This window comes from Miscanthus floridulus, chromosome 5 (assembly GCF_019320115.1).
Source record: "Miscanthus floridulus cultivar M001 chromosome 5, ASM1932011v1, whole genome shotgun sequence".
NCBI classification, from domain to species: Eukaryota; Viridiplantae; Streptophyta; class Magnoliopsida; order Poales; family Poaceae; genus Miscanthus; species Miscanthus floridulus.
Window position 1 is genome coordinate 37,785,494 of NC_089584.1, and position 21,909 is coordinate 37,807,402.

At 48.0% G+C, this 21,909-nt stretch overlaps 2 protein-coding genes across 2 annotated transcripts; both read right to left on the reverse strand.

Annotated features, from left to right (window-relative positions):
- Positions 1-13,058: 13,058 nt before the first annotated feature.
- LOC136451986 (calmodulin-binding protein 25-like) lies at positions 13,059-14,233 on the reverse strand. The gene has a single exon (XM_066452662.1). The coding sequence runs from the start codon at positions 14,148-14,150 to the stop codon at positions 13,398-13,400; it is 753 nt and encodes a 250-aa protein (XP_066308759.1). The 5' UTR covers positions 14,151-14,233; the 3' UTR covers positions 13,059-13,397.
- A 2,763-nt stretch (positions 14,234-16,996) lies between these two features.
- On the reverse strand, positions 16,997-17,859 carry LOC136451987 (protein DMP2-like). Its single transcript, XM_066452664.1, has one exon. The coding sequence runs from the start codon at positions 17,857-17,859 to the stop codon at positions 17,179-17,181; it is 681 nt and encodes a 226-aa protein (XP_066308761.1). The 3' UTR covers positions 16,997-17,178.
- Positions 17,860-21,909: the final 4,050 nt, after the last annotated feature.

Genomic DNA, 21,909 nt, shown 5'->3' on the forward strand with positions numbered 1-21,909 from the left:
GAGGTGATGCTTGAGTGCGGCCGATTGGAGGCTGGGGTGGCGGTGAGCGCGGGCGAGCTCGGCGGAGTGGCTGCGACGGCGATGGCGAGCGTAGTGAGCAAAGGAGCGGAGTGGCTGGTGGCTTGCTGGCCATCAATGCCTGATGAGCGAGCCCTACGCCGGCGTGCGGCCTCCAGATGGTGCGCGCGGCCATCACCACCACCACGCGGCGGGCAGCGCCTATGGACGGTCGGCCACTGAATCAATCGATTCAGTCGGTTCAGTCGCGCTAGGAGCAGCCTGACAGCGCGTTTTCGTGAAGCTCTATCTTCGTATCTGTGACGAATTAGCGCACAATCTACACCAAAGTCGTAGCCCTACATACCAGCTTCAATTGTTCTTAAAGGATTATGCTCCAACACTCAACCAAACTCGAGTTATTTCATTCCAAAGTCAGGCTTCTCAAACTATCAGAGTACTTGACTTAGCAAAAATTAGGTAAGCGTTGAAAACAGTGCATTGTTGAATTTTGTGAGCTCCAAAAGACTAAGCTATGCACCTTATTATCATATGACCCAAAAATAAAAGTTGTTCGTCTTGACAAATACTACAACTTTTCTTTAGTGGCCACCTACATTTCAAAGTCTCTAACACATAGTTCAAACTTGGTCAAACATGTCACATTTAAATGATGATACACATCAAAGCATGGCTTAATGACCTATTTACCCCTAACCATGAATATCAAAGTTGTTCATAATGATACTCTAAACATGTTTAAGCAATTTGCAAGGTCATTCAATCATTTCATGTAGTAGTCACTCATAGGGCTAGTTAGTGTAATCACATGAAGCTTAAGTGTTGGTTCATGAAATGTGACCATGACAAAGTCCTATTTGCTAACCTAGGTGTTGCTATATGTTTGTGTGACTCACATCCACCAAGTACATGTGTCCACTCATGATCATATGCATAGACACATGGAGACATGAAATAACGAGAAAAGTTGCATATGTTTAAGAAACATGCGATAACAAGCAAACGTTGCAGATGTTTCAATCCAATGTTTCAATTGTAAATGCTTGTTTATGAATGCTTGATGATCATGCTCATGTTATGCAAGTCAAGTTATGCAAGGCTAACACCCAAGGTGTTACAATAAGAACCACATATGAATCTGCCATAATCCATAATGAGATCATGAACTTCATAACCAACATCTTCTCAAACCATCCTTAAGTTCTAGTTATTAAACTACGATGATGAACAGAGAAGTGAGTCTCCGTAACCGAGGAGCAACGACGATTCGAACCGATTATAAACCCAGCTGGGGATTCGAGACCACATGACATATGTAGGTCCCCGACTTACATATATCAACCTACCCTCGGATCCTCTAAAACAAGAATGGGTTCACGCCACCCGAGAATACAGTACCCTACCAATCCAGCCCATTGCCACGTGGGTACACGCTATTCCCGCCATCTCTCCACTCCTAGTGCGCGAGTAGCCATTCTCGTAATAGAATAGCCAAGTTAAGGCTTACCGAAGTATGTGGTTAGTACTACAAAGTCTCACCGCACACAGTTCAACAACGGACGGGCCTTAATAGACATAGGCAGAAAGGACCCGCTGACAAGACCTCCATGTCTTGTGGCTCACACACACCTAGTCCGCCCGGTCTAGATTTATTACTCCACATGCTCATATTATATGATCACATAAGTAACCAAAGATCCATTTAAAATTCTCAGGTGACAGGTAATCACCCGACTAAGCATGACTAAGCATGTCTATATATTTATGAATAAAACAGGTAATCAAGGTAGATATGGAAAAACAATGTTTGTAATGCACCAATTAGGCTTTTACTTAACTCTTAATCACTTAATGCAGTAAAGAAAAGCAAAAGCGAAATTAATTTGTAAAACACAAGGTAGGGTTGTATGCATCCGGGGCTTGCCTTCGTTGACGGAAAAGTCCGATTCTTGCGACGTTCCACAAGTATTCGATCCGACCTCAATAGACGGACTAACCTCCACAGCAACTTGATTAACTATCACGTGTTCACCTTCATTCACACGCGGCGGCACATGCGCTGACCGACGAATTCTCACCGCCAGTGAGACCAATGACCATGGTGAAAGCACCACCACGTCCCCTACACTACTACGCTTCGACTGATGGCAAAAACAAGACCAAACACTGACTGGACCGAGCACAGCGATGACCATGGCGGGCATGACGGCACGGCCGCGCTACACCGGCGACACAAGTGCGGTAGAGGTTAAACACTTAGCACATAAGGGTTCAGCACCTCACCCTGAACACGACTGAGCAACGAGTAGGGTCAGAGGAGCAACGAAGATGCTGGTCGATGTTCTGAGCAGGCACGGTGGAGCAGACCGTCGTCGGTGGTGATGCTCCGGTAGCTGTGGTGGTCAAAATGAGAAATCAATGGGTCATAGAGTACCACGGCATCGTGGCGAAGCTGAAGCAAGACTCAGCAGGGGCAGAGGCGCACCGTGGAGCTCTGGCCACGGCGAAGTGCATGCAACGGGGACGTTGCCGGCCACGAGGAAGAAGAGCGCACAGAGTAGTTTTCTGGTGAAGTCAAGCAATAAAAGCGGGTCGGTTGGGTGCGCAAGGAGTAGGCGGAACTATTGAGTGCTACGCTACGACGGCACAGGCGCTGGTTCGACGGTGGGAGCTCATCGGAGATGAGCAAGGCGACGGGAAAATAGAGGAGAAGGAAACGGCAAGGATGACGACGGCTCAGGTTATAAAGGATGGCCAGGGAGCTCAAGGAAGCCACGACGACTCCATTTCCCTTGCCAGCGCGACGCCTAGATGGCCACGCGCGTGACTGGAAGCAAGCCAAAGGATCGTCGGCAATGTACTAAGGCGGTGAACACTGTTCATCAATATTACAGAATTACCATTCATTTTAAAATCCAAATTACTCCCAAATTTGTATAACAACTCAAAAATCTCCAAAAATAAAAGTTGTTCAAAATCAAAAGTTCTACAACTTTGCTTTTATAACCAACCCCTAATTCGGTCTACATTTTGAAATGAACTTTCGAATTCGAATAGGGGAAATTTAATGAATTACGCCTTTTCGAATTACTTCAAATTTTTCATAACAACTTTGAAAACTCCAAAAACAAACTTTGTATAACTTGACAAGCTCTACACTTTTACTTTTGGGCTCAACCCCAAAATATGCTTAGATTTTGAAATGAGTTTTCAGGGTAGAATTTAAATGCAGAAAATCAGGGTTTTCTTGAAAATTCCAAATCCAAACCAAATTTTGAACTTGATTCAAACAATTCAATTCAACACACATAACATAAATGTAAACTTGTTTTAGTGAATGCATATCAAAGTTTGCAATATGACCAATGCCTTGCAATGCATATGATGACATGTCCTATTTTTAATATTTAAACACCCGGGGTGTTACAATCCTTCCCCCTAAAAGAAATCTCGCCCCGAGATTCAAAGCCATAGGGTAAGTAATGGAAAAGGAAATGTGTCACAAGAACACATACAAAATCTATCCATAAAATAGTTGAGGTCCCTTTACAAAACACAACTGGTAACAACCGAGCTCAACTAACATTACTCTCTATTGACGCAAGAAACTCTAGAAAATTTTCTAATAAGTAATCTTCTGATTCCCAAGTAGCTTCTTCTTCTGAATGTTGATTCCATTGTATCTTGTAGAACTTGATTGTCCTTCTTCGAGTAACACGATCTTTCTGAACCAAAACTATGATAGGATATTCGGAATAAGTCAAATCTGGTTCAAGTTCCACTTCTTCAACCTGTGTACCCCTATCTGACACAATAGTCTTGGGTACTCCATGGAGACTCACAATTCGCTCTAAATACATCTTGGCATACCATATAGTGGGATATGTATTCTGAACTGGAAGAAAATGTGCTGACTTGGTTAGTCGATCTACAATAACCCATATTGAGTCAAATCCCTTTGATGTCTTGGGTAGACCAACAATAAAGTCCATACTTATGTCCTCCCACTTCCAAGATGGAATAGGTAATGGTTGTAATTCACCAGTAGACCTCAAATGTATAGCTTTCACCTTTTGACAAGTATCACACTTTGTTATATATCTAGCAATCTCTATTTTCATTTTAGTCCACCAAAAACTTTGCTTCAAGTCATGGTACATCTTGTTGCTTCCCGGAATATACGAACCCCGCGTACAACGCATCTGCTCATAACAAACTAAACTTTATTCACAAGTCTTTATTGCATTGCGCAAAAGCTTACTAAAGCCACATTACATAGAGTTTACTAATATAAACACAAACCTGCATGAACCTAAACAAAGCTACTTAACTTTAACTACAACTAACTATTATACAACTCTACTCCTTTCCTTAATTACTTCAAACTTCAGGCTCGGTATCCATTCCAGAAATATTACCGCCTTCATTATCACTTTCATCGATCATCACTAATTCTTCGGGATCTTCTTCTTCTTCTTCCGATTCACTACCATCGGCAAGGATAACACTAGGATCCATGGCATCAGCTTGGGGTTCATGATTAGGGTCCAGGAGATTGCTAAGCCTATGAACTTCCTCATGCAGATAAGTATTATATTCTTCTAAATCTTCTACATAGAATTCTAGCTCATGAATTCTAGCTCTAGCTACATTTTCCCTATGCCAAGCTTCATTCCTTCCTTCCACCGTACGAACTAACATACGTTCGCAATTCCTATGCGTGGTGGTGAGACGCCTCAATTGATCCTGTAATTCTCCTACCTGTATAGCATCCAAAGCCCTATCTCTAGTAGCTTGTGCTAACTCTACAGAAATCCTCTATATCTCTACCTGGGGATCAGGCCTAGAGCTGCTACTGCTAGCACCGTCATTCCTAGGGGCAAGTTGGTGACGAGGAACTCCTTTGGGTCCAGTGGACTTACGGGGCGTCATCTTGGTACGAGCCATACTGTAGGAAGCCAATTTAATCCAAGTAAGATCATTTGATCAAAGTCTAAAGAGCAGCTAGGATGGATTACATTACTCAAACCAGACTCACTACTCAACTCTAGACTCAGAGGTGAAGGAAGTAACTAGTGAATTAATCATGATGCATGAATCGTTCTTACAAACAAAATCATCAAAGCTTATAATACACATAAACAACATTTGTTTTTATATAGGGCATAATAAGATTACTACTCCACCATACAAAACCTTTTTAATCAAATAAGGAATGGTGAGAAAGAAATAAGATAAGTCAGAAGCAATTTGGACCAAATTAACAAGTTAAGTTTAGTCATCCCAAATTGTTTTGAAGTTTTTGTAAACCAATACGACAAAGACTTTGTAACGATCGCTCCGATACCATTCTGTGGCAGAACCTCCTAAATTATAGGACCCACATGCACCTATCACTGTCCAATGACCTCTGACGACCATGCATATGTTCCTGGTAACTTAAGAAGACTGTCGGGTATCCTCGGGGAACCCCGAATCATCCACGATTTCCGAGCAGGATCCCATTACAGAGTCATTGCAGCATTACAATATTTATTCAAATATCTACATCAGAGTAAAAACAGTGGAAGTCTTACAATAACATAATTTACAAAACAGTAGTTTCAAACCTCACAACTAAGTTCGATGATTATTATAAAACGAAATAGTGGAGTGGCATTATAATATAATACAAAACACACAATGAAACTGCCCTGCCCAAGGGCCACACATTTACTTCTCATCGTCAGATCGAACAATAGTCATGCAGCATGATCCAAAACAGATCTGCTCATGAGGCTCACCTGCAACAAGGGTCAACGAACCCTGAGTACAAAAGTACTCAACAAGACTTAACCGAAATAAGAACTGATAAACTCAGGAATGCAGGCTTAGGGATTTAAGGTATAGCTTTAGCAATGATCAAAGTTATTTTTATGTAAAAGCTCTTTAACAAAATTCTTTATTTCAACATATAAAACTTTATAAGAACCACATATGAATCTACCATAATCCGTAATGAGATCATGAACTTCATATCCAACATCTTCTCAAACCATCCTTAAGTTCCAGTTATTAAACTACGATGATGAATAGAGAAGTGAGTCTCCATAACCGAGGAGCAACGACGATTCGAACCGATTATAAACCCAGCTGGGGATTCCAGACCACACAACATATGCAGGTCCCTGACTTACATATATCAACCTACCCTCGGATCCTCTAAAACAAGAACAGGTCTGCGCCACCCAAGAATACAGTACCCCACCAATCCAGCCCATTGCCACGTGGGTACACGCTATTCCCGCCATCTCTCCACTCCCAGTGCATGAGTAGCCATTCTCGTAATAGAATAGCCAAGTTAAGGCTTACCGGAGTATGTGGTTAGTACTACAAAGTCTCACCGCACACAGTTCAACAACGGACAGGCCTTAACCGACATAGGCGGAAAGGACCCGCTCACAAGACCTCCATGTCTTGTGCCTCACACACACCTAGTTCGCCCGGTCTAGATTTATTACTCCACATGCTCATATTTTATGATCACATAAGTAACCAAAGATCCATTTAAAATTCTTAGGTGATAGGTAATCACTCGACTAAGCATGACTAAGCATGTCTATACATTTACGAATAAAACAAGTAATCAAGGTAGATATAGAAAAATAATGTTGGTAATGCACCAATTAGGCTTTTACTTAACTCTTAATCACTTAATGCAGTAAAGAAAAGCAAAAGCAAAATTAATTTGTAAAACACAAGGTAGGGTTGTATGCATCCGGGGCTTGCCTTCGTTGACGGAAAAGTCCGATTCCTGCAACGTTCCACAAGTGTTCGATCCGACCTCAACAGACAGACTAACCTCCTCAGCAACTTGATTAACTATCACGTGTTCACCTTCGTTCACTACACGTAGTAACAATGCCATGTTTAACATGATGCGGAATACGAAACATGATGCTTGATGATGGATTCAAAAGTTAACAACTGGAATACAACTTTCCTTCGTGGTACAGTTACAAGTCAAACTAACTAAACCTTTCCAGAATACTAACATCAATTGCCAAAGATCATTACCAACTAATGACCCAAGGACATCACTCAATCAAAAATTCAAACAAAACCTAAATCACTAAAGGTTACTATTTGCTTTTATGAATTAATTATTTAATTAAGAATTATGAAATAAATCAACTTGTTCCAATTGAGCTCAAAATTTTGTAATTGTTCATCACATGATAACTAAGTGGCAAAACAATTTTCATAATTTTTGGATACATAATTAATCCTAGAAAAATCATAGAAATCCATTTATTAATAAATTGAGCAATTTTTATCACACTCAAAAAGTACTGAAAATTAACATTTGATATTTTTCTTAAATAGTATACATCACAGAGAGGTCATACAAAAATTTTCAAAATTTTTGGAGCTCTAAATAAATCTACACAAAAATAACAAAAATAGATACTATTCATTCATTGCTGAAAATAGAAAAATCCATTTTGAACTACACAGTTACTGACAACTTGACCCCACCTGTCATCCCCAACCTCCGGCTTGACCGCGGCGGCACGTGCGCTGACCGGCGAATTCTCGCCGCCGGTGAGACCAACGACGACGGTGAAAGCACCACCACATCCCCTACACTACTACGCTTCGACTAAGGGCAAAAACAAGACCAAACACTGACTGGATCGAGCACAGCGACGACCATGGCGGGCACGACGGCACGGCCACGCTACACCGGCAACACAAGTGCGGTAGAGGTTAAACACTTAGCACAGAAGGGTTCAGCACCTCACCCCGAACACAACTGAGCAATGAGTAGGGTCGGAGGAGCAACGAAGATGCTGGTCGACGTTCCGAGCAGGCACGGCAGAGCAGACCGTCGTCGGTGGCAATATTCCGGTAGCTATGGTGGTCAAAATGAGAAATCAATGGGTCATAGAGTACCACGGCATCGTGGCGAAGCTGAAGCAAGACTCAGCAGGGGCAGAGGCGCACCGTGGAGCTCTGGCCACGGTGAAGTGCATGCGACGGGGACGTTACCGGCCACGAGGAAGAAGAGCGCGCAGAGCAGTTTTCTGGTGAAGTCAAGCAACAAAAGTGGGTCGGTTGGGTGCGCAAGGAGCAGGCGGAACTATTGAGTGCTACGCTGCGACGGCACAGGCGCTGGTTCGACGGTGGGAGCTCACCGAAGATGAGCAAGGCGACGGGAAAACAGAGGAGAAGGAAACGGCAAGGACGACGACGGCTCAGGTTATAAAGGATGGCCAGGAAGCTCAAGGAAGCCACGATGACTCCATTTCCCTCGCTAGTGTGACGCCCAGACGGCCATGCACGCGACTGGAAGCAAGCCGAAGGATCGCCGGCAATGTAGCTAAGGCGGTGAACACTGTTCATCAATATTACAGAATTGCCATTCATTTTAAAATCCAAATTACTCCCAAATTTGTATAACAACTCAAAAATCTCCAAAAATAAAAGTTGTTCAAAATCAAAAGTTCTACAACTTTGCTTTTATAACCAACCCCTAATTCGGTCTACATTTTGAAATGAACTTTTAAATTTGAATAGGGGAAATTTAACGAATTACGCCTTTTCGAATTACTTCAAATTTTTCATAACAACTTTGAAAACTCCAAAAACAAACTTTGTATAACTTGACAAGCTCTACACTTTTACTTTTGGGCTCAACCCTAAAATATGCTTAGATTTTGAAATGAGTTTTCAGGGTAGAATTTAAATGCTGAAAATCAGGGTTTTCTCGAAAATCCCAAATCCAAACCAAATTTTGAACTTGATTCAAACAATTCAATTCAACACTCATAACATAAATGTAAACTTGTTTTAGTGAATGCATATCAAAGTTTGCAATATGACCAATGCCTTGCAATGCATATGATGACATGTCCTATTTTTAATATTTAAACACCCGGGGTGTTACAGCCCCATTGGTCGCAGGACACAACCTATTACACCCACCAATATCCGTACCATATCCCTGCCCGGTCTCCATTTCCTTTCACCATTTTATCATGAGAGTAATAATAATAATCACCTATTATGAGTAATGGCGGGTTACTCATGCTACTGATGGCCTAAGCATAGCAGCTACTCGACCTATGCTAGTAGGACTCATAGGTAGGTTATCTATGCATGTAGCTTCAATATAAATCCTGTAACATAAATGCACATCATGTATATATATCCAGTGATCATTCAAAATAAGGGTTATGCACCGGGGCTTGCCTTGGGCAGGCGGTGTGTTAGCTAAGTTAGTCAGTGATGGCTCCAGGACCTCCTCCTGCACGAGGATCTCCTCCTCATACTCCTCGATCACCTCTTCGTACTCCTGCTCTCCGGTGGTCATGAACTCCACCAACTCGTTCTCTACATGCATGCAATGATGATGCAACACTTAGTATTTTGGCAACAAAAACTCTTAAAATAAGAATACACAAGATAAGCTACTAAGCTAGTTCTAATGACTAAGATGCTAAGCTAATTATTATCTCTACCAATAGATTTCAAGCTTACCCTACAAGTGCTTAACTTTTATAAACCAACATCATGGCATTATTCCTTTAGCCTTAATGGGTATTTAGCTACCATATTAAGTAGTCTATTCTATGGCTACAAAATTACAGTGAACACATAATAAAACCAGAAAACTACCATAAAAATTTTAGGATTAAAGCTATCACCAATTTACCACAAAAATTCATATAATATTTAACCTAATAATATTAAGCACTCTCAAATGATTTAATAGCTCCTGGTATCAACATGTATATATATGAACTAAATGCACTAACAGATAGAGCACAATTTCAAGAACTTAACAAAATTTGTTGCATAATTTTTGGATACCTACAAGATTTTATATGATTTACCAAAGATCAGCTTAAAATTAAATCAGGAAACTATTTCTAATTCCTTATGAAAAAGAAAAATGAATTCTCCCATGCGGCCCACACGTGCGGCCCACATGAAGTAGCGCACGAGCACGCGGTGGCCCACAGGCGTGGCCCACGGCGGAAAAATCCCACACGTGCTGGCATATTAGCCAAAACGCCTCTGGACTATGAACAAAACAACCCTCAGTCCACGTTACCATTCCTAGAGACCACCTATGCAAAAAGACCCTTGTACTCTCTCCTCTTTACAACGGTATGGTCCCTGGCCTCCCCCGCGTGCTCCAGCGTGGCGAGAGGAGGCACTACCGACAGCACCGGCCACCCAGGACCCATGCTAACCTAGCTAAGAGGCTGAATCTCACCAAGGGGTCGACACGAGGTGATGGGTGGCAGTTGCACGAGCTAGGACATCGTAGAAGGTCCTCTCCACAACAGCGGGCACCCTGCGGCAATGGTGGCGGCATTCAGGTGAGCCGCAACAACAACAAGGCAGTAGGGGTAGTGGGTGAGCAACGACGACTCACCAGTGACCTAACCGAGGTGTCGGCTCGGTCGGAGACGACCCGAGCGAGGCTGGCCACGTACGCGCTATGAGGTGAATGGCGGACTACAAAGGCACGGCCACATCAGCAGCGAGGAGGAGGCACTAGAGCTGCGACTAGCGTGCGCACAACAAAGAGGGGTTCTAGGCGGGGCTAGTGGTGCAGTCAATTCGACACGAGATGATGAGGTTGAAGCTAGCCACCATGAGGCAGGCTAGGCCTTAATGGCGCGGCGGCGGGAGCAAAGCTCCAAAATTGGAGCTCGGCCTGGCCGTAATCAAGGCGGGGTGGGGCGGTTGGTAAGAGGACGTAAAGGCGGAGACATGGGCACGAGGAATTGATGATAGGTGCTCGCTCTCTAGCTCATTGTGACCACGACTCGACGGTGGCGGAAAGCCGAGAGAGAAAAAGAGAAACAGGGCATGACAGGTGGGCTTGGTTCGTCCTCGCCTTGATGGGACGCGAGCAGTTGTGGCCGAGGGACCTACGTCCAAGCATGAGGGGACGAGAATGAGCATCTACGACCGGCCATGGCCCACGCGCCGCAACGCCATTAATAGCGTGACGATGGCGTGCACGGCCACGTGCGGACGGCACCCAACCTGGCCAGGGAGGGGGCAGCGCGATGCAGTGAGCAGACGCAAGTACGGGAGTGACACGATGGTAGCGGCGCGATGCGAGGCAGTAGTGGGCGGACGCGACGGCAGTGGCAGCGCGACCGTAGCGGCTCCAATGGTGGTAGCGTGAGGCAGGACAGCAGGGCACGGGGCCAATAGCTCGCTGCGGCCGGCCTCAGCCAAGCCCAGGCGGCCCGACCGACCCAGCGTGGCGGCGTAGGGTGACCGCGTGAGACGCGACCATGTGCGCGGTGTGGGGAGGCTGCACGGTGACCGCGCACCCGGCGCCAACCAACCCGAGACAAGTACGCGCATGAATTTTAAAGCGCTGATCACGATCAAACCGTTGCTCCTATACCTAAACCGGTTTCACTACACTCAAGTTGGCATATGGAACTACTAAATCGAATCATCGCACTACACCACTGCTTAACCCAATCTCTCCAAATAAATTGCTAAACATAGCAGCGTCTAGCGGTTGACAGACTTGAAAATTTTCTAAGTTTTGAACTGAACTTGATTTCAATTTACGATTTCTAGGCTTTTGAAAATATTACAAAGCAATATTATTTTTCAAAAGCAAATATTTCATTGTCATCTACAAAGTTTGTACTTCAAACTTTATTTAAGTATCACACACATGTTCTATAGTATTTTTACTTAATAAAAATTGGTTTTAAACCCTACTTGATATGCATGAATCATCGAACCAACTTTCGTTTAGCATTTTTATTGATCATTTTGAGTTACAGAAATTGATCTACACACTTCACCACATGTATTAACACACAAGTATGATGCTCATGACATATTTTAGTAGATGATTAACGGGGTAACACCGAGGGTGTTACACCAGTCCTTGGAACCCCTGCAGCCCAAATCCTCCAGATTCCATCGTCGGCGGCCATCGCCAGAAGCCAAACGCCGCCAACCACAGGTCGACCAGAGCTCCATCGCTAGCAGGCTTTGAGAAGAGCCGCAGTAGACACCCGCCATCTTGGACGAGATGAAGCAAACGCAGAGGATCCATCAGCCGGAGACGCGCCCCAAGCCCCGATGACCCTGGATGCAGACTCCCATTGCCGACTGACGCCGCCATGGAACAATGGAGCCTGCAGTGCCTCTCCATCCTCAGAACACAAGGCCAGCGAACTCACCTCCCGACGAGCCGCAAGCACCGAACTCCTAGGGGATCCACAAAGGGAATCCCTCCACGCCCTCGTTGACGGCACCAGAGCGGAGCACCACCAAGACGGAGAAAAGAGCGAGAGGACCTTATTCCTTGACGCCGCCGCCGCCATCTCGACGTCGCCGCCAGAAACCTAAACCTAGATCTACTAGGACCTACACCTCCGACCGACAGCGATCTCCACTACCTCACAAAAGCCCAAAGGCCATCGGAGGCGAGGAAGACCGCCGGTTCCCCTGGCGGAGACTGGATGGCTCGCTTTCGCCTCTCTGGACTGTAGCAGGACGCGAGAGTTCGAGAGATTGAACTTGCGCGGTTTTTTAATGAATTGATGCTTGGCAATGCAGCGCGGCGCCCATGAGTTTGGTGATCTTACGCGTCGGCGTCGCAGCAACGGTTCTCGTTGCGAGCTGCTGACGCTGCGTTCACACTTCACACACCTTCTGGTGGCCTGGTGCGGTGCGGTCCCCGCCGTTGCGTTCACACACAGGATACTGTACTACTTGTGTTGACGATGACAAAGGGCCAAAGCCTCTTGCTCCTGCCAATTGCCACTACTTGTCTACTGTACAGCTACGAGGAACTAGTGCTGTCTGCTGTGCATGCATACATGCAGGTCTCATGGCTGGCAATACGTATGTGTTTTTTTGGCTGCTGCAGCCAGCAGGTGTCACGAAACCAACCAAAACCATGGGGATGCTACGTGCAACTCTCCTGCTGATTCCTGAAAAACTGAAAGGCTCAAAGGTGAAAGGAACACGTACATTCGTTCACATTAGGGTAGGGGTTCTTTTTTCCTTTTGCCATCATAACAGATTCCTTTGTTCCATTAGCTAGATTTCATTACAGAACAATTAACATTGTCATCTCCATAACAGACTAGAAGGAACCATGGTGGCAACCATATCTATCATCCTCATCCAGCAGAGATGCACTACAACTAAAAAAGGCAGGTAGTAGCAGCCTAGCTAATAATTCTTGCTACATCATCATGGGCATCGGCGTCGGCTCACCCGTCGGATCATCGCATCGGACGGACCAAAAACTCCATTACAATAACAAGCTAAAAACAGAGAGAGCAAAACCACTGCTAACCACCTTTCCATCTCTAATCCCTGAAGCCCACTCATCAGATGATCATCCCCCAGCTCTCCAGGGTCGGGAAGCCGCACTCGCCCGCCGCCGCGCACACCAGTGCCTCCAGCTCAGGCAGCGCCGACGAGTCGGCGTCGTTCCCTGCCGCAGCTGCTGCCACGGCGACGGCGGCGTCCGTCGCGGTCGACGACGCGTGCCCGCCGCCGCCCGGGCTCTTCTCCTCCGGCGCTGCTGGCACCGCGGCGGCGGCGGCGCGGTCGAGCAGGAAGGCGGACGTGTCTAGCGTCGGGAGCACGCACGCGGGCGCGGCTGTCCAGTTGGGCGCCGCGACGGTGGCGGCCTCCGAGGCAGCGGGGACGGGGAGGCCGGTGATCTCCTGCACCACGCGGCGGAAGTTGGCTGGGTCGGCGGTGATGTAGGTGGTCGGCGGGCGCCGCGACGGCCGCGGCTTGCGCTTGGTGACGCGGCCCACTCTAGGTCCCGCCAGGGCCCGGGCCCCGGGCCTGCTGGACTCCGGCGCAGGAGCGTCGACGTGGCCGCTGGAGGACAGGAGCTCGGAGGCGGAGGAGGACGGCGTGGCGGGGGAGGAGAAGGACGAGGCCGCGGCGGAGGCGGAGTAGGCGTGGGCCGGCGCCATGGAGGCGCGGAGCGCGGAGGTGATGAGCGAGGCGGGGGAGGACGAGGAGCAGTAGTAGTGGCTGGCGGCGGCGGCGTGGGCCGTGTGGGTCGGCGCCGGGGTGGGGAGGTGGGCCCAGGTGGGGTCGAGCCCGGCGCAGCGGTTTGCCATGGGAGGGAAGGGAAGGGAAGCGAAGCGAGGAGAGGTGCTCGACAGATCGCAGCGTGGAATTGGATTGGGGTGACTGGTGACTGGTGGGGGGGGGGGAGCAGGCGGGGCAGGTGAGGCTCGCGGGAGGCGACGGCGGTAGGAATTTATACTGGGAGGAGGTGATGTGAGGCCGAAATGGTGGGAGCACACGGGCTGTGTACACCATCATTTTTACTAGTCTTTGGAAACATAGCACGGAACGGTGGTAGTATGAGATGCAGGTGAGCTAAAATTGGCACTAATGTATCTTGCCTCCTTGTTTATGGAATATAAGGTGTTGTACAAATTCTAGAATATTTTGTAGGATAATGAGAAACGATGTATTTAACTATCTCTTTGTCGTGGGGGAGGCACTGTAATTACCATACTTGATACTTTGGTTATACATGTGAATTCAATCTTTTTTTTATTTGTGTTTAACGGTTACTCCATCTCTTATAATTTCAGACAAAAAATCGTATTATATTATGATGACGAGTAGAGTAGAATAAAGGAGTAGGTGTACAAGATCTTTGAACATGGCAGGAGTGTCCATAAGATTTTATATTTCGGAGAAAAAGATAGCTGTATATTAATAATCCATAAAAGTACTACCAAATACGGAGTATGTTGACATGCTGTACTATGAGTGGACTAACGATTTGCCAAAAGAATACGGCCAAAAAAAACAGAAGCAACTGAGACCTCTATATTATATTACTATTAGTAGTAGTTCATATAAATAGAAGCAGCGGGCAGGGTGCGCGTAGCGATTGGTGCGGAAGAGGAAAGCGAAGGAGAGGGCCGGTGGAGTGGGGCTCACGGAAACCGCGTCGCTGCAGTGGAGGCCCGCCTGCGGTGGCTGCCGGCTGGCCATCCCATCCCATGCGGCCATGCCCGGGCGGCTGCGGCCGTAGCGGTGCGGGGCCCAGGGAATGTACCCCCCTGGGGTCTGGCTGGGTCCACTTTCATCGTCATCCCCTGTCCGGAAAGGCTCCCCGCCGCATGCGCCTTTTCCCGTGCGTCACTGCAGCCGGCCGCTTGCGAAGAAAGCCTGCCTCGTCGTCGTCGACCACGGTCCACGGTCCACACCGCTGCTTCAATCGGCGAGCACACTTGGGGCAGACTCCTGGTCCTTGTTGCCCAAGCTAAGCACGGGTCTCCGTGTTGATCATCTTCTCTAAATTTTAGAGCTCTAGACTCTAGAGCTGGAGCTCCAAATAATCGGTCTAAAATTAGCTCTAAACTTTAGTCCACCTCACATTAAAGCTTAAGATCAATCTCAATGCGAGTTTCATGTGAGTTTCATTTACATTAAATATGTTGCCGTATATGTATTTTTTATGACATGATAGTGTATTTAAGAAGAGAGAGAAGAAATGAGGATGAAACTCTCTTAGCACGATTACCACTCTATACGAGTCATAGAATTAAATGACTATGAAACTCTAGAATGAAACTTTGCACTGAGAGAGGCTGTTTCATTTCATTGTATTTGATATGGCGGCTTTGGAAACAACGCTACGAAACTCACCACTGAGACTAGCCTTGGACCTTAAAAGTGAGCTAAAGTGCTCTAAAGTTTTTAGAGCTCTAAATTTTAGAGCAGGACAGGCCATGAGTCTCCTTGTACGGATACATAGACCATAGTCACTAGTCAGTCAATTGCTAACCCAACAGAGAGAAAGGCGCTTTAATTTTGCGGTGATCGAGCAAATTAGCAAAAGCGAGGTGTGAACGCAGTTTTAGAGAAATGAATGAGCCACGAAGGCCCGTGCCCGTCCTTTTGTTACCCTACTATCCTCTCCGATCGGAACCCTTTTGAAATGGTCGTCGGGAGGTCCATGCAAGCCGCGTTATCGGAGGCAGGGTCCCCACACCACATGAAGGCGTCTAGTAGCCGACCGATGAGACTCCTCGCCGGTGGGTGTGCAAGACTTGAACGAACCCAGACCGTCATGTCTCTCTCTGCCTAGCGGCCGGGATGGGTGGAGTGGCGCGCAGTATGCGGCTCACGCAGCACGGCAGCAGAGTCCCTGCACCCTGCCACGTCGTTGCTTCTGTTGGGTGCACGCCAATCTGCCACGTAGAGTACTCAAAATAACATCTTATTCCGGATTCATCTCATCCTTACGGGTCCCAGCATGCAGAAATGACAGGTTTTGCCCTGATGGGGAAGAGAGCGCACACGCTCGGGCTCGGCGGAGGGAGGGTGCGTGCGCCGGCCTGCCGTGGCTCGCAGGGGTGCAGCCGCCGATGGCACGGCCTGCTTGGGTGGCGTGGCTCACGGGCGTCGGGGACGCGGCCGCCTGGGAAAGTTGCATGGGGCTCGTTGGCGTGGAAGATGATAGGAGAAAACAGAGATGGAAAGAGAAGGGTAAGGGCATTTTGGTAATTTATTTTTTTTTCAATTATGTGAGCTATTTTGCCAAACAGATTAAAAAATAGCTCAGCTTCACTGAGAAAGTTGTTCATGAAGCTAAAATGAAAAAAAAACAACTTCATTAGTGAAGCTGAGCTGTGCCAAACGAGGCCTATATTCTCTTTGGAATGCAGGATCTAAAATATAGGAATAGAAAAAAAAACACATGGTTAACGCTGCATAAACCTCATAAGCTCACCACCAAAGCATCAGGCACCGATCACTGAGACACTGACCACACAGCATGGTCGGAAAATGGAAAAATCACCGTTCGCCGGCGGAAGAGATGCGCAAATAAAAACCGGAAAAGTTCACGGCGACGAGGACCAGACATCCCCAGTGAACACTGCCAAGTTTTAGACCGTGTCCGTAGGGACGAATTCAGACCGCTAAACTACTCATGTTCACTCCAAGCTCAGGGGTTCTGAATTTCTGACGGTTCTAGTTCTAGCAGGCAATGTGCTTCACGAGAACCAGCAATATAATTCCAATACAGAAAAGGGCAAAAAAAAAAAAAAAGAAGAAGGAAAAGGTCCCTCCGCTGGAGTGATGGCCTATCTCAAGATCAGCCCAGTAGACGACGACGTTTCACTGCGCGTGGGGCGTCATGTCCGTGTACCCGATGCTCTTCCTGGTGGTGGGGAAGATCATGAACACCATGCTGGACAGGAAGCCTGCCCCCAGTGGCAGATTCGCCAGCAGCTCCCTCACATCCGGGCCGGCGTCCGGGAACAGGCACCCCTGGATGCTGGCGTCGGCGAGCGCCACGGCGAGGAACACGAGCGCCGAGAAGAAGGCGTGCACGAAGTCCCGCGCCGTGATCCGGAACCGGGAGAGGTCCTTGAACGTCGCCTCCCGCTCCTCGCTGGTCCCCGTGTAGTTGAACGGGTAGAAGCCCCAGAAGGTGGCGGCGCCGTGGTAGAGCTTGCCGTCGCGGCCGACGAGGCTGTCGGTGAAGGAGAGGAGCACGCACGAGGCGGTGCAGGCGCCGAGGAGGGACAGCACTAGGTACCGGTTCGCCTCGTGGCACACGCCGTGGTTGCTGAAGGATGGCGCCAGCGCCTGGAATGCCAGCACGGTGCCCGTCGGCAGGAGCTTCAGGAGGTCCGAAGAAGCGCATGACAGGGCCGGCCGCCGCACAGGCGTTTCACGCGTGGCGGCGGCGTCTGTCTGTTGTGGCGGCTTCTTCGTAGCATCCTGAATAGAGGAGGGTTCTTCTTCTTGGCTTGCTGCTGTAGGCATCTGGATGTGCACAGCGTTGGGATCCATGGCATCGATCGATCAGCGAGCTATATATAGCTGATGATGGCCGATATCTGTGGAGGCTGCCTGCTCCTGGCTTTGGTAGTCTCGGGCTTTTATGCCTCTCGATGAGATTCAGCATGCAAGGCAACAAGAAATGGTTGTGGGAAGCTGCACGAGAGTGACGCAGGCAGGCAGGCGTACCTGAAAAATATATTCTGGGTCACTCGCTCGCGGGCGTGGCGACGCCCACGTCGCTTGGCCACGGCAACAAGAAACTGCCGAAACCGTTGTGCCAGACAACGGCCGAACCCTAACGGACTCCTCGTTTCGGCCAGCTGCTGCCGTGAATGAGGCCGGGATTGTGTTGCTTACCATATATATACATTGTCGTCAGGTTGATCGGTGAAGGAAGACCAGTGTAGTGAAGCTAGCATTTACCGATTTTAGGGCGACACTATATTCCTTTTCTTTTTTGTTTGCATCCTGTGCGGAGAGTTCAGAGTAGTCAGTATGCGCTTTTTGCTGATTGATTGAAATTTAAAGCACAGTAATTTTCTCCCGGCTGATGCCTATGCCGAATTTGTTTTACCGCTTCACTAAATCGAATTATGACGACTTTAGTTTTTGTGCTCATCAATTCGTTAGATATCTTTGTCATGATATCGTCATCATCCATCATGCAGTTGGGCAGAGAAGGCATGTCTGATATATATTGTACCCAAGTCCTATATTTACATACAGTTAATTTCACTGAAGCTGTTTTGATCAATTGAAGACATGTTTTGCGCCCAAGTTGTACTCTTTCACTAGCTGGCTTGCTAAAACTGTTCTGCAGTCGTTGATGATTTCCGAACGTCATTGGTTGGCTTGCAATCTCCTTTGCGAAAATATGGTACTATGTGTTTCTTGTTCATTTCCACACATTGCTTGACAGATGACACCATTAGGCTTGATGACTGTTGATTATGCCTGTGCCCTGCCTCCTGATTTTGCCTCTGCTACTGCTTACTCTACTGCTATATGTTCTGAGAGTCTGACGACGTGCAGTGCTCTCTGCTTGGCCTGTCATATGGACTAATGTCTGCTTCGCTCTTTGTTTACACTTTCACATAACACAATACACAAGGTGATGACTGATAAGTATTAAATGTATATGCTCTTGGTTCGCTATTGTTGTGAACTTCTGGTTAATATAATCTTTGTGCTCAAATTGTCAGTGGCAATTTGATTCTTACCCGGCCCCTCATGCCCGCCCAGAATATGTGTGTGGCATCGCCTTAGGCGTCTGCCATAAACACCACGGCATTGTGAGGGGGGTAGGGTGCCATGCCTCGCCTCAACGCCTCAAAAACCATGCCTACATTAGAAACATGTCATAGTTTGATCAACTTTAGTTTCTTAAGCAACTTTCTCTGGCTTGTCATGAGAAGTAGTATGTAGAAAATTAGTTTTTTACAGCATATGGTGAACTATATATCCAAGTGAACATCTGTTTCGTCTGTTTACTCATCTTTTTAAAAACTGCACACATCTCGATGCAGCCCATTCAATGAATTGATTTTATTATTATCTTGCACCTAGATCCCTCATGGGCCTGGCCCGTCCAAGCTAAGCCCGTGCCCAGCCCTGATCGAGAGGGAAAGTCACGTGTGCAGGCAGGTCTGAGGTCCCGAGTCCCTTGATCAGTGATCGACGGAGATCACGTCGCCATTTCCCTCGCGGACGAGCACTGGAAAGTAGCACCTCCATCTCCCTCCTCCTATCCCGTGTGGAGGCCTAGGGCGGCGGATTTGGAATTTGGATTCCTGGAGACGAGTTCCGGCGGCGCCATTCCTCCATTTGGCATGAGGAGGTCAACGCCTCTTCGTGACGGACGCCTGCCGACTGCTGCCTGTGTTGGAAGTGTGCCTAGGACGGCCCCTGCACCATGGAGGAGGTGGACACGGCTAACAGGTAACAGCGTGGAGAGTCCTAGGCTGCTGTAGGGGATCGAAGGAGGGAGAGGAGGTGGAGGTGTGCCTGTCCGCCTGCTTCCAGAGTCCAGACGACTCAGAGAGAAGCAATGTGGTCAACAACTGTTCCATTGCATCTCATTGAGTATATATATATATAGGTTTCAGCCGTGGGTGTAGCGGTGTGCGCATGGTTTTCTTTTTCGGCTGAAATCTCCTGATATTTCCGATATATCATTTTTATTCGTAGGTATCGATAAGAAAATATCTATCTTTTTCGTATAAATTTTGTTTAAATTTATTTAAATTTACTTAAATTCAAATTAAATTTTATTTGAATTTGGTCCAATATTTCCGATATATCCTGTTTATCCTCTTTATCTATGACCCCCGATACTCGTGGGTGACCATGGTCACCACGCCAAGAAGCTAACTGCTAGTTCAAAACTGAGTCTCTCAACACCCCCCGCAGTCGGTGCGTTCTTCACACGTTCATCGGGACGACGCACAGACTGGAGCGGAAGGCTTCGAAGGTCGACGTAGGCAAGCCCTTTGTCATCACATCGGCATATTGCTCACCAGTTGGAACATGTAGAACGCGGAGGTCTCCTAGTTGAACACGCTCGCGAACGAAATGGATGTCCAATTCGATGTGCTTGGTCCTCTTGTGATGAATGGGGTTCGCCGACATGTACACGGCAGAGACATTGTCGCAGTAGGTGACGGTCGCCTTGGTCACGCCACAATGGAGCTCGCCGAGAAGTTGTCGGAGCCATATACATTCAACCGCGGCGTTCGCGACAACACGTTACTCAGCCTCAGCGCTTGAGCGGGAGACCGTGGGCTGCCGTTTCGATGACCAGGACACCAGGCGTCGCCAAGGAACACACACAAGCCCGATGTAGAGCGCCTAGTGTCCGGGCTGCCCGCCCAGTCGATGTCCGAGTACGCCGTGACAGTGAGGTCCGGTGAGCCGCGCAAGGAGAGGCCCAGTATCGACCGTGTCGCGAACGTAGCGCAGTATGCGTTCCAACAGAGCAAGATGTGGTGCCCGGGGATCATGCATGTGCAGACAAACTTGTTGCACGGCAAAGGCGAGGTCGGGCCACGTGACAGTCCGGTACTGCAACGCCCCGGCCAAACTCTGGTATGTCTTGGCGTCGTCGATTGCCGGTCCGTCGGCGGAGAGCTTGCCTTTGGCGTCGATCGGAGTTGCCGCCGGCTTGCAATTTGTCATGCCAACGCGCTCGAGGATATCCTCGGCGTAGCGCTGCTAGGACAAATAGAAGCCATTGGCAGTGCGCTTGACGTCGATGCCGAGGAAGAAGCGCAGATCGCCAAGGTCCTTGATGGCAAACTCGGTTTGCAGGCGAATGATGATCTCTTGAAGCAGCGCTGGACTGGACCCTATGAGGACAATGTCATCGACGTAGAGAAGAAGACAGACGGTGTCGGAGCCACAGCGCAGGACGAAGAGCGTTGAATCAGAGCGTGTCGGGGTGAAACCGAGCCGGATGACGAAGGCGGCAAACCGGTTGAACCACGCTCGTGGTGCTTGACGAAGACCGTATAAGGATTTGTCAAGAAGACACACTGCGTTTGGGCACGCAGCATCAACAAAACCCATGGGCTGCTGGCAAAGGACGTGTTCCTGAAGATTCCCATGGAGCAACGCATTGCTGACGTCGAGTTGACGCGTAGACCAGCGGCGAGAAGCAGCAATGGTGAGCACGGTGTGTATTCTAGCTGGTTTAACCACCGGCGTGAAGGTTTTGCCGAAGTCAATGCCAGCGTGCTGTGTGAAGCCACGGACAACCCATCGTGCTTTATAGCGCTCGAGGGTGCCATCCGGATTGAGTTTATGGCAGAAAACCCATTTGTTGGAGATGACATGGGCACCGGGCGGGCGATCGACCAAGCCCATGTGTGGTTAGCCTGAAGAGCGCGAAACTCCTGCTCCATGGCGTCGTGCCAGTTAGGGTCTTGGAGCGCGTCGCGCGCCGAGGATGGTAATGGAGATGTCGGCGCTATCATTGGGAGGAGGAGATACAGTAATGGCTAGTGCATAGCGGGGGTTGGGTTTGACTATGCCAGCCTGGGCACGGGTGAGCATTGGGTGTCC